This window comes from Phoenix dactylifera, unplaced genomic scaffold (genome assembly GCF_009389715.1).
Source record: "Phoenix dactylifera cultivar Barhee BC4 unplaced genomic scaffold, palm_55x_up_171113_PBpolish2nd_filt_p 000207F, whole genome shotgun sequence".
NCBI classification, from domain to species: domain Eukaryota; kingdom Viridiplantae; phylum Streptophyta; class Magnoliopsida; order Arecales; family Arecaceae; genus Phoenix; species Phoenix dactylifera.
In genome coordinates this window covers 171,943-186,448 of record NW_024067723.1, presented here as the reverse complement: position 1 = coordinate 186,448, position 14,506 = coordinate 171,943, and the positions used below count along the sequence as shown (strand labels likewise).

At 42.7% G+C, this 14,506-nt stretch overlaps 2 protein-coding genes across 2 annotated transcripts; both read right to left on the bottom strand.

The window, feature by feature from the left end:
• Positions 1-2,557: 2,557 nt before the first annotated feature.
• LOC103719066 lies at positions 2,558-3,019 on the bottom strand. Its single transcript, XM_008808134.2, has one exon. It carries the CDS (start codon positions 3,017-3,019, stop codon positions 2,558-2,560), a length of 462 nt encoding a protein of 153 aa, XP_008806356.2.
• A 3,296-nt stretch (positions 3,020-6,315) lies between these two features.
• Positions 6,316-6,988, bottom strand: LOC103719056. Its single transcript, XM_008808121.4, has one exon. The coding sequence runs from the start codon at positions 6,917-6,919 to the stop codon at positions 6,503-6,505; it is 417 nt and encodes a 138-aa protein (XP_008806343.1). The 5' UTR covers positions 6,920-6,988; the 3' UTR covers positions 6,316-6,502.
• Between the last annotated feature and the right edge of the window lie 7,518 nt (positions 6,989-14,506).

Genomic DNA, 14,506 nt, shown 5'->3' with positions numbered 1-14,506 from the left:
TAAACTTCCTGGTTTCTTAAACCATCAAATTTTAACTTAAATTTCTTCATTTCTAAAAATAAGAAATAGAAAGTGGATAAAGGAAGAAAGTTGGACAGCGATGATGCTTACATTTTTAAATTTAATATTATATACCAAAAACCATCTAATTTACGCTTGCCATGTCCGGTGAACAACCACCACCAAGAAAATTGATATATAGTAAGAGATATATTAATAATAAAATTTGAAAAAATAATTCTTATTTGGATTTTATATGATTATAGCAATTATATAACAAAAATAATGGCTATGTGTTATTTAACTGGTGCATTGCTTGTCTAAGTATTTTTTTAAAATTTTAATTATTTATACGGCTATACAAAAGTATATCTTTATTCGATAAATAGTGATTTGAGAAAACAATGCTTTTATGTTTCATCATCGTTCATTAGTTTTTCTGTTGTCACAATACGTAATGACCATTATGAGAGTCTCTTATTTAATTTTTAACAATTTCGGTTCAGACCTGGACATATAATGAGTATTATAACTATTATAATAATTAATAATAAGTTTATTAATGGTTACATGTCATTGAAATCATGGTTACACCATACCAAGAAAAGCTACCTCAACGTAGAATGAGTGCAACTCGAAGCATTTTTAATTGATAAACTTTTTGTTTCAAGTGGCCTCTGGAGATGGATATTCATAAGAAACTAGAGCATGCAGTGCCGGTCTTAGCAGTGCCACAGTGTCACCAACAACTCCACCGAGTTGAAAGTTAATAAACAATCTGTGGCAATCGTACGTGCATGGGATGTTCTGCTTACTACGTACTCTCATGATTTTTATGAATATTCATTGGAAAAACACTATATAAAACTTCTATTTTTATGGAAAACAAACTGCATCATATATGATGAATCTTATGTTGCATGGAAGATCATCCAAGTATTTCCTTAATTCTTTAAGAAAAAGGTAAAAAATGCAGTACTTCTTTTCTATCCTTTTTATTAGCATAGTATCACCATTTCTTTGAGTACATTTTAGCATAGTATTAGTTGGAGCTCAGAATTCATGTTGCATTAGTTGTCTCAGAAAATAGTTCACCTAATAGAACTCTTACAAAGGGGGAAATGAACAATAACAACGAGGACTACCGCTCGCCTGCTGTGCCTGCACCGATGAAGATTCTTCTCTTGGATGTTAAGAAGTCCTCTTTAGAGATTTAGTAGCTTAGAAACTTATCGTTTCACTTTCACCTCACTTGACTGGAGAAGAAAGTCTCTTAAGCCTCCTTTTTATTTGATATCGAGATGGTAATGTTTCGACTTTAAGAGAGAGAGAGGTTTGCAAGGTAGCTGGAGTGTCTAGCCATTTACCAATTGAGCAGATGATTTTGCCTTGCTGGAGTATTATCAATTTCTGATCTTTTATCAATTTGTGATCCTAATTTTCATGACATTTTTGCTATCTTAAAGCACTTAATATTGCACCATTTATTACTGCATTTTTATGTTTGCTTGCTGAATGTCTACTTCCTTGTTCTATGTGGGTAAAATTTCTCTTCAAGTGGAACCATATCCCACTTCTTAATGCTATATATATTTTTGGGTGTACAGATGATTAGAGGCATCCTGCACGGTTACTTGTTGATAGTGTCATCAATATTTACCGTGAACCTTCATATAATGGGAGATAATGTTGCTCTATCAGGCTCACAAAAATCTGTTTCTTTACCTGCCAGGATGGACTTTGTCTGTGCTAGCCTAAAGGCCTGAGAAACAGCTAAGACAGCTAAATTATTAAAGATGCATTTGGTTCGCAATCGCAAAAGAAATCGAAATAGATTGGAATGGAAATCAGAGCAGCTATATTCCCCGATGTGTTTAGTTAGTATCTGAAATCATAATCGGAATCAAATTTAAATACTAGGGGAGAAATGAGCTTAAATTTTGGGGGATCGGAGAATTTCCATTTTTCTATGGAATCTGAATAGAGGTAGAACTTTTTTCGACCAAATGATCGGAATATAAGTCACTCATTTTCATTCCCGGTTTTAGAGCCTAAGTCCTCCTAACCAAACATTACCCTAAGGGTATCCCTTGACTGGAATGACTACTTGAAAGCTCTATAAACTCAAAATTTATTCTCACAAATTTTCATTTGAAGTCCTTGATCCTTGTTCAGTGGAATCTTGAAATTGGACTGTTAGGAAAATTATGTTTGGATTTCAGTTCTGTAAGAAACAGAGGCGATCATGTTATTTCATAAAACTCCTTACTTTTTTCTTGATAAAAAGGAACAAAGTTCCACGTACGCAATTTATGGGTCTTAGAAGTTGTTCTCTTTCTCAGAAAGAAGCTTTGCGAAAACCAACAAAATAATGCTTCATCTTATTGGATTCAATACTTTTTTTTTAAGGTAACGACTCAAAACTTAATAAATTCACCTGATATGATCTCAAAGCTTGGAATGTTGGACAAACATATTGGTATGTATTAGATCAAGCTTTGATGCCACGGAGAGAGAAAGAAAGAAGAAAGAAAAAGAGCTAAAAAGAACATGTTCATCAAGAAAGGGAGCTGAAAAATTCTCCAGCAGTTATCAGCTCAAACGGTGAGTTTCTGAGCCAACTCTCTCTCTCTACAGCCCTCTTGAGGAAGCTTCCCTCCTCCACCACCATCTGAACTGGCAAGAATCCGAGCCCATTTGCCACAGCAAGCGTCAACTCCCTCATCTCGGCCCGAAACTCCTCCAAGTCCACCGTTCCATTGCCATCATGATCGAACCGAGCAAACAAGCCACGGTAGACCTGAAGTAGCTCGTCAGGGTTCAATCCCACTTCATCCACGCCGAAGTCGGTCTCGAGCACTCTAAGGCTCGTCAGTTCCCTCACCATCTCCGCGTACGAGAGCAGGCCATCATGGTCGGTATCGAGGCTGACGAACCGGTCCTCGACCGACAAATTGAAGGCCACTTCATCCTCGACAAAGTTGCGGATCGTAGCTCCGTCCAGCACTTCTACGCTCATCTTTGGATCAATGCAAATACTTGAAGAACTACGGAGAGGGAACTCGGTTTTGAGGAAAAGAAGGTCCACGAACGAGGCCATTTAGTCCACAATCCTATTATCGTTTCTGAACACACATTTGGTCTGGAAGGCCACACCTCCACTAATCGTAGTCTGGATGTCACGAAGCAAAAGATAGCGTCCTTCCATGATGCTGGTGTCATCCTGAATCCAGCTAATCACCATAGCTGAATCACCCTCATAACTTCGCTAGGAGCATTGGTAAGTCATTGTTACTGTAACCTTTTTATCGCCTTTGGTTTTACTCGTCAACTTTCGGCGTGCGATTTATTTTGCGATGGGCTTTGTCCGCTTGACCCTGGGTGGTGGGGCGGCTGGCCGCAGTTCCTCTATCATAGCCAGTTTGACGTGTTGACTGGGTCAATCCTGGGACAAAAGGATTGCGGAAGGTCAAGCTGGTCGAAATCCATCTGTGAATCCCATAGAACGCTTGCAGGCAACGCAAGCGAGACTTGCAAAGTTCTCTCTCTGTGCCGCTACCATTCGGGTTTCGGATTAATGCTTTGGAATATTTTATTTTTCTAGGAACAATGCCAAGGAGATGCCAAAATATATTCCAAGTCAAGAAGGATATGGAGAGCATCATGTCAGCCAGTGGGTATAGAAGGTTGTAGAGAGAATTAAGTTCTTTTTTTTTTTTTACCCCAAAAGAAAAAGTATCTAGAGAGCATGGACATGGTGTGGGTATGCCCACCAGCCATGTAAAGCTTAATGCTTTATTCTTTCAAACCTGCATGATGGGTTGAATTTTTTAATAAAAAAGAATTATTTTTTGGATTTTTTATAAAATAATGTGGACAGAATTACCACCATTTCAAATCTCTTTGAGAAATAATGCAAGAAGTAGTATTTGGTTCAAGCACTTGGAAACATCTTCCACTGTTTGTACATTGACAAAATTAAGGTTCAATTTGCTATCATAGAATGGATAGTTAACTAGAATATAATATCAAAATAATGTTTTTGAGTTGCCACGGCTTCAGAGGTCCTACTCTAGAGTGATAATCGATACGTACTTAGGAAGGAGGAGCTAATGTCATAATAGCATCCGTGGAACAATCCTAGGAAGAACTTGCATTCTAAATTTAATAGAAGACAAATTTCAAGAAAAAAAATAAAATAACTCAATCCCTATAGCAACTTTTTTTTTTTGGTGAAAACTATAGGAGAGGAGGGGGAGGGACCAGCCCACCCGCATAGCAGCCCCCACTGGGCCCCCTTCCATCAAGAAATGTTCGATACAGGTCGCAGGTTTCGCGTGCCTTCTCCGACCCGTGGACTCACTACCTCACGTGTGGGTACGTCACCCTAGCGTCACCTTAGTACAAGTGGAAGGAAAATATAACCGCCAGCAAGCTATCCGGGCATGGAGCATTCGGTCCTCTAATTTAATCGACGCCCGCGCGTTTCGAATCCAGGCAACTTGGGCAGAATTATTGCCCCCTTACCACTAGGCTATCAACTCTAGTGACTCTATCCTAAAGAAAAAAAGAGAGAGAAAAACAACAACGCCCTATGCCTCATACTTCGCTGCCACCCTCTCCATAGCCATCTCGAGGAAGCTCCCCTGCTCCACCACCATATGAACTGGTGAGAACCCGAGCCCATTTGCCACCATGAGCATCATCGATCTCCCTCATCTTAGTCTGAAACTCCTCCTGGTCCACTATTCCATTGCTGATATGATCAAACCGTATGAAGGGATTCGGAATATATCAGCAGGTGATCCTTAACTACAGCTTATATACTAAGAGTACTTTGAATATGTGTGGTGGATAGTCCTTAATTATAGGCAATATACTAAGAATGCTTTGAGATCTATGCAGGAAGATGAATGAAAATGTTCGAAGTACTTTGGGATTTGTGCAGTGATTGATTCTTAACTATGGAACATATACTAAAGATGCTTTGAGATTTATGCGGGCAGATGAATGAAGGTGTTCAGAGTGCTGTAGATGATTATTATCTAGGGGTTCTCTGAGAGTTGTGCCGGGACTTCACCTCACAAACAACTAATATAAAGGGTTTTTTGGTCAAAATATAAATTTATGCTATCATGTGATAATCTGGTGACATCATTCTTTTAATGGAAATGAACGGCAGAACCGATTTTGATCAATTTAGAAACTTGAAGGGTCGGTTTAAAATATTTAAAATTGAGGGGGTGCCTTTGAAAAATGTCCAAAGTAGAGAGAGTGTCCTTATAAGTTCTTCAAGTATTTTTTAAGAAAAGAATGAAAATATATCTGAAAATCAATAATATTGGATTGATAAGAACTTAGTAAAAGAAAAGGAAGATAATGTGATATGTTAAGGGCACCCCAATTGGTGGGATGAGCTATGTATGTTATATAGGAGCTTTACAAGAGTCTGGTTACGCAATTATAGGCACTATTGTACAATATCATAAGGAAATATATGCTATGATTGTTCAATATATAAGTTTTTCTTAAATGGCACAACTATAATTGTCAAAATTGGGATAGATCACCGGTCCAACCATTGGATCATCTGGTCAAGAGTGTAATTAAATTAACAGCTAAATTAAATTAAAGTAGTTATAGACATATTCGGGACAATAAATTTGCTACCATAATAATTATAAAACTCGTGAATGTGTCTCGACAATTTAGATGCGAATGGTACTTACAACAAGTCCAAGGCTAGTTGGGTGACCTAAATTCTATCGAAGATAATAGGCTTTTCGCAAAATCAAATAAAAATTTAACTTTTTAAGATCTAAAATAATTTAAGATCTGATAATATGATCGGGACCAGCTAACTATAGGGACAAACGAATCCCACTCCATCAAAGGAGTGATCACGGCTTTTTCTTCACCAATTTCATTTTTGACCACAATCTTTAGCAAATAGTCACAAGGAGCATATCCCATCTAATATTGAAGAATTGGGACCGAAATTTTTTCCCCTTCCTGGATACGCGCTGGGTGCGCAATTAATTGGTACAGAAAGCAATATTTTCATAATGAAAAAGGTGGCGGAAATTTTGGCGTAGACTGTGCTCCAGTTTTTGTGCCGGGAGCCATGGTGTGCTAAAACCTCTCAACTCCTCTCTTTGTAATCTTTTGTATGAATAAATTTGTGGGATGGGTTTCTTGACCCCTCCATCCTTCTCTATTTTTTCTCCTCAACGAACACGAACTCATTAGCAATCAGTTCTTACTCAGTACAAAAATCACTCTATAACACTTAGATATCTAAATCTCAAATCTTCTTAATTTTTATGGCTGAACACTTGACATCTTCCCTCATTTATTTGCTCAGACTGGTATTTTTGAAAACAAATTCAGTAGCAGTTCCATACAACAATCCTAGCAAGAAATCGCAAATTAAATTTAATAGAGGGCAAAGTTTCAAAAATGAAATAAAACACAATAAAATAACTCAGTTACTAAGACGCCTCTATGCCTCATACTTGGCTGCCTCCCTCTCCACAGCCATCTTAAGGAAGCTCCCCTCCTCCACAACCATCTGGACCGGCAAGAACCCAAGCCCATTCGCCACCGCGAGCATCATCTCCCTCATCTCAGCCCGGAACTCCTCCAGGTCTACTGCTCCATTGCCGTCATGATCAAACCGAGCGAAGAGACCGTGATAGAGTTGAACAAGCTCGTCGCGGCTCAACTTCACCTCATCCACGCCGAAGTGGGTCTCGAGCACTCTAAGGCTCATCAACTCCCTCGCCATCTCTGCGTACGAGAGCCGGCCATCACGGTCGGTGTCGAGGCTTGCAAACCGATCCTCCACGGAGCCGTTGAAGGCTCCCTCATCCTCCAGGAAGTCACGAATGGTGGCTCCATCCAATATCTCTACGCTCATCTTGGCTTCTCTCTATATATCTACACTCCCAAGTAGAAGACGAATTAAAAGGTAGTAGAATGTGGAATATCTACGTTTAATTTGACGAAGGAATGGTATCTGGTTGGCTATATATAACTGGTGGGAGACCTTGGGCTTGCTTCTAGCCCTGTGGGCAGCGGCGCGGGCTGTTTTGTGCCATTTGTTTCATGGGAGCCAGGGCTTTTGATGCGCCGAAGGGAAGGGCCAACGAAGGCCGGAAGAGTACGTCGAGTTGTCGTTTTTAAGGGCGAAAGGTGGCATGCCTTCCCGGAAAAAGAGCAGGAAGTTGGGACGAGGTTGACGGTCAAACAGGCAAACTCCATCGCTGGTTTCATTAAGGAATTCCGGTGGTTTGGTTGGGCTCGCATAATACCACCGTCTTTGTCGCTGATTGATGAATTATTCCATGTTGATGTTTAAACAACAGCTCTGATGATGGTTTTGGCTGCCCATTGTTAAGGTATATACTAAGGATAATATTGTTATGTGCCTTCAGCATGCCTTTGGAAAACATCTCAGAATGATGATGGTTTTGGCGACCGGCTGTTAAGGTATATACTGAGAACAATATTGGCATATGCCTTCAGCATGCATTTAGAAAACATCTCAGCCGTTGATGTCAGCAATTCTGACTATCGCATGGAAGTTTTATGCAGTCAAAAGATTATATTGGCCCAAGTAATAAATACATGCAGCAAACACACAAAAATTAATAAGAAAATTATGGAAACGCATTCTAAAGTTTGGATTATTTTTACTTGGTGTCTTTCAAGTTTAAAAAGTTTCAACCTAGTCCCTAAAGTTGAACTCAAAACTCACCAGCAAAGAGTACCTCCTCTCTTGAGGCTATCAGACGGACCTTAGAGCATTTCTTCAGATCGAGATGGACCGATCTGGGGGGCGGCAATGGTGTATTAGGAGAGCTGGCTTCACTTAGTCAGCCCAATATCAGAGTTGGAGGTTCGGGATGCTATGTAGTGCCCGGGTGAGGATAAAGCCCCGGGTCCAAACGGATTTCCTCCAGTCTTTTTCAGAAGATACTGGCAGATTATTAGGCAGAAGGTAACGGCGGCTACTCGGCAGTTCTTCTTGTCCTCGACGATGCCTGAGGAGTGGAAAAGGACTTTCATCACCCTGATACTGAAGAGGCAGGATCCGGTAGAGCCGATCCACTTTCGGCCGCTCAGCTTATGCACGACCCTATATAAGACTGTGGCAAAGATCCTGATCCTGAGGATGAGAGCGATTCTTCCCAAATTGATATGCCCTAAGCAGGGGGCCTTTTTGGGTGGCCGATCTATCTCTGACAATGTGCTTGTTGCACATGAGTTTATGAGTGATCTCCAGAGAGCGCCGAAGGGTCGGAGCTTGATGGCAGTCAAGCTTGACATGGAGAAAGCCTATGACAGAATGAGGTGGGAGTTCTCTGGTGAGCTTTGGACTTCACCCTATTTGGGTCAGGTGGATTCAACGGTGCATCCAGTCCCCGTCCTTTGCCATTTTGGTGAATGGGTCCACCTCACAGTTCTTTGCGTCCACAATCGAGCTAAGGCAGGGTTGCCCCTTGTCACCACTGTTGTTCATCATGTGTGCTGATTTTTTGTCCAGAGCGCTCCGAAAGGCCATAATGCTGCAGGAGGTGGAGGCCTATAGACCAGTGCCGGAGGCTCCTCAGATTTCGCATCTGCCTTTTGCTAATAACTACTTACTGTTGGCATGTGCGACCAAACGATCGGCTCAGGATATTTGGAGGGTTCTGGAGGAGTATTATGTGGTCTCTGGTAAGCAGGTCAACCTATCAAAGTCAACAATCTGCTTCAGCTCGAAAGCTCTCCCAGGGGTGAAGATGGCGATCACAGGCATCCTAGGGATAGGGAAGCAAGAGGGTACTCTGAGCTACTTAGGGGTCCCGATTACTGGCAGACGTCTACGTAGGGCAGAGTGCACTATGATGAAGCAGGGCATTAGACACAGACTGGAGGGATGGCAGACCCGCGCTCTTTTTATGATGGAGAGAGTCATCCTGGTATGTTCAGTCCTGAGCTCAATCTCTGTTTGCTTGCTATCTCATACCATGGTGCCAATGGCAATGTTGCGGTGTATGGAGAGACAGTTCAGGAGCTTCTTGTAGGGGCGATAGGGGAGCTTAGTGGTGTTCATCTACTGGCCTGGGAGATGATCTGCTAGCCAACTAGGAGCCGAGGTCTGAGGATCCACTCCCTCATTGAGCGGCGGAAGGTTCTTGCGACCAGAGTAGCAGCCAGATTCCTTTTGGAGCCGAGCAGCCTTTGGGGTGCCCAGATGCGGGCTAAGTATGGGAATCCAGTTGACATCATGATCTTCCGTACTAGTCGCCGCAACTCCTTTGTCTAGAGGAAGATCTATGTTCGTGCCCCTATGGTCCTACTAAAGATCAGATGGAAGATTGGGGATGGCAGAGGTATTGACATCTTGGAGGACAACTGGTTCTCTATGGTTCCCCTCTGCGGTTGGCCTACCGTGATTGATGTTGGTTGTCTGAAGGAGTGTAGAGTTCATTATTTGTTCACCCTAGAGGGATAGGCATGGGACGAGGATCTTGTTCGACAAGCCTTCGAGGAGATCCTATCTATACCGAGTCCTATTATGGGGGAGGCAGATAGGAGGGTGTGAAGCACGACCAGAAGGCCAGAGATGAGGGCCCGGGACTTAGCCCAGGTGGTTGGGAGGGTACCGCCCAGATAGATTGAGGGGAGCTGAATCTGGAGGCTGCGCATCCACCCACGAGTTGCTTTATTCATCCAGAAGGTAGCTTGAGAGTGCTTACCCACTAAAGGCATGCTGGCTCGGCGAGGGATGCCTGTCCCCTCCGAGTGTCTGGTGTGCCCAGAGGTGGAGGAGTCCATCTTCATCTTTGGATGCTCGAGGGCTGCCCAGATCTAGGGGTGCGCTTGGGGCCCTCACGATCCATGGTTGGGGTGGTTGTCGACTAAGGACTTCCTGCTCTTCCTGGAGACTTCAGTGTGGAGCTCGGGCCTGGAAGGACTGGGGATCCGAGCTGCCTATCTAGTCTACCATTACTGACAAGACAGGAATGCCAAGGTTGGTTGCGGACAAGGCCCTTCTTCATGTGGAGGAGATCTTCCGCATCACCATAGCGTCACCCTTTAGGATGGCCGGGGAAATCTGGGGTTTCCTTTTCGCTCCTGTAGCATCCAGGATCGTACAGGTCTCCTAGGAGCCCCCACCTCCTGGTTTTCTCGAAAGAAATTTTGACGGCAGTGTCAGTGAGGGAAGGTGCACTGGAGGCATCAGCTTCATCATCAAGGACCATGAGGCTAGACAGATTGCAGTGGGAGGCTGACAGATCTTCAACATGTCTGTGGTGTGCGCTGAAGTCAGAGTTGCATGGGAGGGAGTTACCTATATGAGGCGGGTGCAGGGTGCGGACTGCATTCTGCTTGAGGGAGACTCGGCTATGGTGATAGAGTGGATTCGGAGTTAGGATCTCGATGCAAGTTCGAGCCTGCTGCTATGTGATGTTCGGAGACTTTTAGACGAGGATGGTCTCTCGTGGATCACACACGTCTACAGAAAAGTGAACAGCGCGGCCGAGTGGGTGGCCTCATTTGTGGCCCACCACTTGAGATGATTCATGTAGGGTGACCATGCATCTGTGTTTTAGTCTCTGTGTTATCTTTTTTTTTGGTTTTATCGGTTGTACAGAAAAAAAGAAAAAGAAAAAAAAGTGTGAGGCCTAATAATCCCACATCGGAAAGACTTGTTCCAAAGCCTGGGCATATAAGGCGGGTGTCTCCAAATCTTGCAGACGCGTTTTGGGTGGAAAACAAAATCGGGGAGGGGTCTGAGCGGTACGTGCAGGCCCCGCAATCGAACAATATCTGGCAGGGAAGCTCCGTGTTCCCCCCTCATGTACCCCCCACGTGGGCACTGGGTGCCGCACGTGCCCCGCAGAGGCGGGGGTGTGACATTTGGTATTAGAGCCGAGGATGACTCTTGTCCGATGGTGAGAAGGGTGTGAGGCCCAATAGTTCCACATCGGAAAGACTCGTTACAGAGCCTGGACATATGAGGCGGGTGTCTCCAAATCTTGCGACGTGTTTTGGATAGAAAAACAAAACCGGGGAGGGGTCTGAGCGGTATGTGCGGCGCGCATGCGGGCTCCGAAACCGGATAATATATGGCAGGAAAGCTTCGTATTCTCCCTTCATGTGCCCCCTACGTAGACACTGGGTGTTGCACGTGCCCCGCAGAGGCGAGGGTGTGACAAAAAGAGAGCCTCCTCTCCCTGGGTCTAGAAGCTTCTTGACACCTTCCTAATTTGCCAAGAAGAGTTTTGCATGATCTTCTTCGATGGCAAGGGGATCTTCTCCCATGCCTCTCTCGACTACCTCACCTCTGACTTCTTCGTTCTCATTGCCCTCGATCTTCGTTCTCATTGCCCTCGATCCTTCCCACAATGCTAATAGGGATGGGGTCGACCTCATCATCCTCATGCTCAACGAGAAGGAAGCCAGCTTCATCCTTAACCACCGTAGCCCACCTGCAGCCATCATTAGATTGAAGGAGAAGATGGCGACAGAAAAGGGATCTTTTTCCAAAGTTGGCTACCAAATTTGTTTCTCAGGATTGGCGGGGGCTGTGATGTTCTACTTCTGCTATCTTTTTTTCTTAATTTTTTGTTGAATTTAATGGAGGCCTTCTTCTTCCTCCTCTTATGATGTTCTGCTGCTGCTTCTTCTCTTCCATGTGGGTAACAATTGTCATGTTCTGCTTCTTATTTTTTTTTCTTGGTTTTTTTGGACTTTTTAGGACTAAAAAACTCTTCTTTTTTCTTGGATTTTTGGAAGTTTTAATAGGCTTATTATGTGGAAGAGTTGTAAGATTTTTCTCATAATCAATGACTTCCTCTCAAACCTAATGTTGCAATCCAGCATTGTGCCACCCTTCCGACCACCTTCTAAACACTAGATTCCCGAGAATAGCTGAACCCCTTCTCTAAGCCCATAAATAGATGGATGACGGGTTCATATTGAACCATTTAACTAGTTTCAGGACCAAATTGAATATTCTAAAACTCAAAGTTATATCGACTATCCATAAATCCTGCCAGCTCAAAAATTACACACAAATATGTAAAAGAACTTCAAGAAAATCTACCCGAAAAACAGGGTAGATGAGGAGAAAAGAAGCACTTCTTTATTTCAGAATGAATCGAATGAATCTTTCTTCTTACATGATATGATCTATTTATAATGATACATCAACGGAATAACTAATTAACAGAAAGCTAACAGTCTAACTATAAAAGGTTAGATCATTTATTTGGTGGTTGCTCTGTTCTTGAAGCTGAGGAAGACTCTTCCGAGTAACAGTTGGAGTTTGACAACCCATGGTTCAATACTCCCCCTCAAGATGGAGAGTACAAATTGTGTACACCCATCTTGTGCAGCAGAGTGTAGAATCTATTTAAATCGAGTGCCTTTGTCAATAAGTCAGCAAGTTGCATAGTTCCTGAGACATGCAGAGTTCGAAAAATCCCTTGCTGAAGTTTATCTCGCACAATGTGACAGTCAAGTTCAATATGTTTGGTTCGTTCATGGAAGACTGGATTAGCGGCAATATGCAATGCTGCTTGGTTATCACAAAACAGCAGTGCTGACTTTGTGTGTGGAACATCCAAATCATGGAGAAGATATAATAACCATTGAATTTCACAGCATGTAGAAGCCATAGATCGATATTCGGCCTCAGCGGAAGAATGGGAAACAGTGTGTTGTTTCTTCGACTTCCATGAAATAAGGGAGTCTCCAAGAAAGATGCAAAATCCAGTAACGGATCGTCGTGTATCTTCGCAGGCAGCCCAATCGGCATCACAAAATGCCTTTAAATGGAGCTCAGAAGCATAGGAAAAAAACAAACCTTGCCCAGGTGTGGCCTTTAAGTATCTTAATACTCGATATGCATCGTCTATGTGGGGTTGCCGAGGTGAATCCATGAACTGACTGAGAACTTGCATGGAATAGCTTAAATCAGGCCTCGTTATAGTGAGATACAATAACCTGCCTATCAGCCTTCTATAGATTGTAGGATCCTCAATTAAATTCCCTTCAAATCGACTCAGTTTCAAATTTTGTATCATGGGGCATCGCACTGGTTTTGAGCCAAGCTAATCAGTATCTTCTAGGATCTCCAAAGTATACTTCCGTTGACATATTGAGATTCCTTTGGAGGTTCTGGCTATCTCAAGGCCGAGAAAGAATTTTAGAGTTCCTAGATCCTTGAGTTTGAACCGGGCATCAAGAATTTTCTTGAGATCATTTATATATGAGAGATCATTCCCTGCAAGTATTATGTCATCAACATAGACAAGGATCGCTGTGTAGGAACACCCATTCTTTCTTACAAACAAAGAGTAATCGGCCTTGGATTGATTAAAACCATGTGACATGAGGAATGTAGATAGTTTGGCAAACCATTGTCTTGAAGCTTGCTTCAAGCCGTAGATGGATTTGTTTAGACGGCAAACCTTCCTCTTACCTTTCTCCCCCTTAAGCTCATATCCAGGAGGGAGTTTCATATATACTTCTTCATTCAAATCCCCATGCAAAAATGTATTGTTAACGTCAAGCTGGTGCAGATGCCAATTCTTAATTGCTGCAATTGCTAACAGTGTTTGACTGTAACCATCTTAGCAACCAGGGAGAAGGTATCATAATAATCTAGACCGGCTTGTTGAGTATACCCTTTTGCAACTAACCTAGCTTTCTTCCTTTCCTCAGTCCCATCTGCTCTGAACTTTGTTTTATAGACCCATTTGCAATCCACTGGTTTCTTTCCTTCAGGTAATGAAGTTATGATCCAAGTATGATTGTCATTCAATGCCTTTAATTCAGTTTCCATTGCATCACATCATTCAGGATGCAGAGAAGCAACTGCATAGTTCTTTGGATCAACTGATGATGAGATGGATGAAGTGAAAGCATGATGAGATGGAGAAAGCCTTGTATAATTCAAAAAATGAGAGATGTCATAGGGTTTTCCTGATTCTGCATGGGACCTTTGCTGAGTTTGGAGTGATTGATGATAAGGATTTGAAGAGGCCAAACTGCAAAGGTACTTCTTTAGATAAGCAGGGGGTTGCTTAATTCTACAAGATCTTCTAGGTTGTTGCATGGGAGTAGAAACAGGTAGTGGCACAGGTTTTGGAAAAGATATGGGATTGAGCCTAGATGATCTCCTCAGAGGCTGAATTTCAGTAGGCATGCTTAGCATTGCTGGTGCAAAGAGGAATTGAAGGAGAAGAAGGAAAACAAACTGATTTATGGGGTGTGCCATTAGGCGTGCCGGTGGGTGTGCCATTTGAAGCAGAATTTTCAGTAGAAGGTGCAACCACAGTATTTGATCTAAAGGGATATGAACATTCAGTGGTGACACCAAATGAAGGAAGAAATATGGTATCACAAGATTGAGACGTGCTCTTCAATGTAGGAGAAACAACATGTTGAAAAGGATATTCAAATTCATGAAACACTACATCTCGGGAAACACATACTTGTTTAGTTT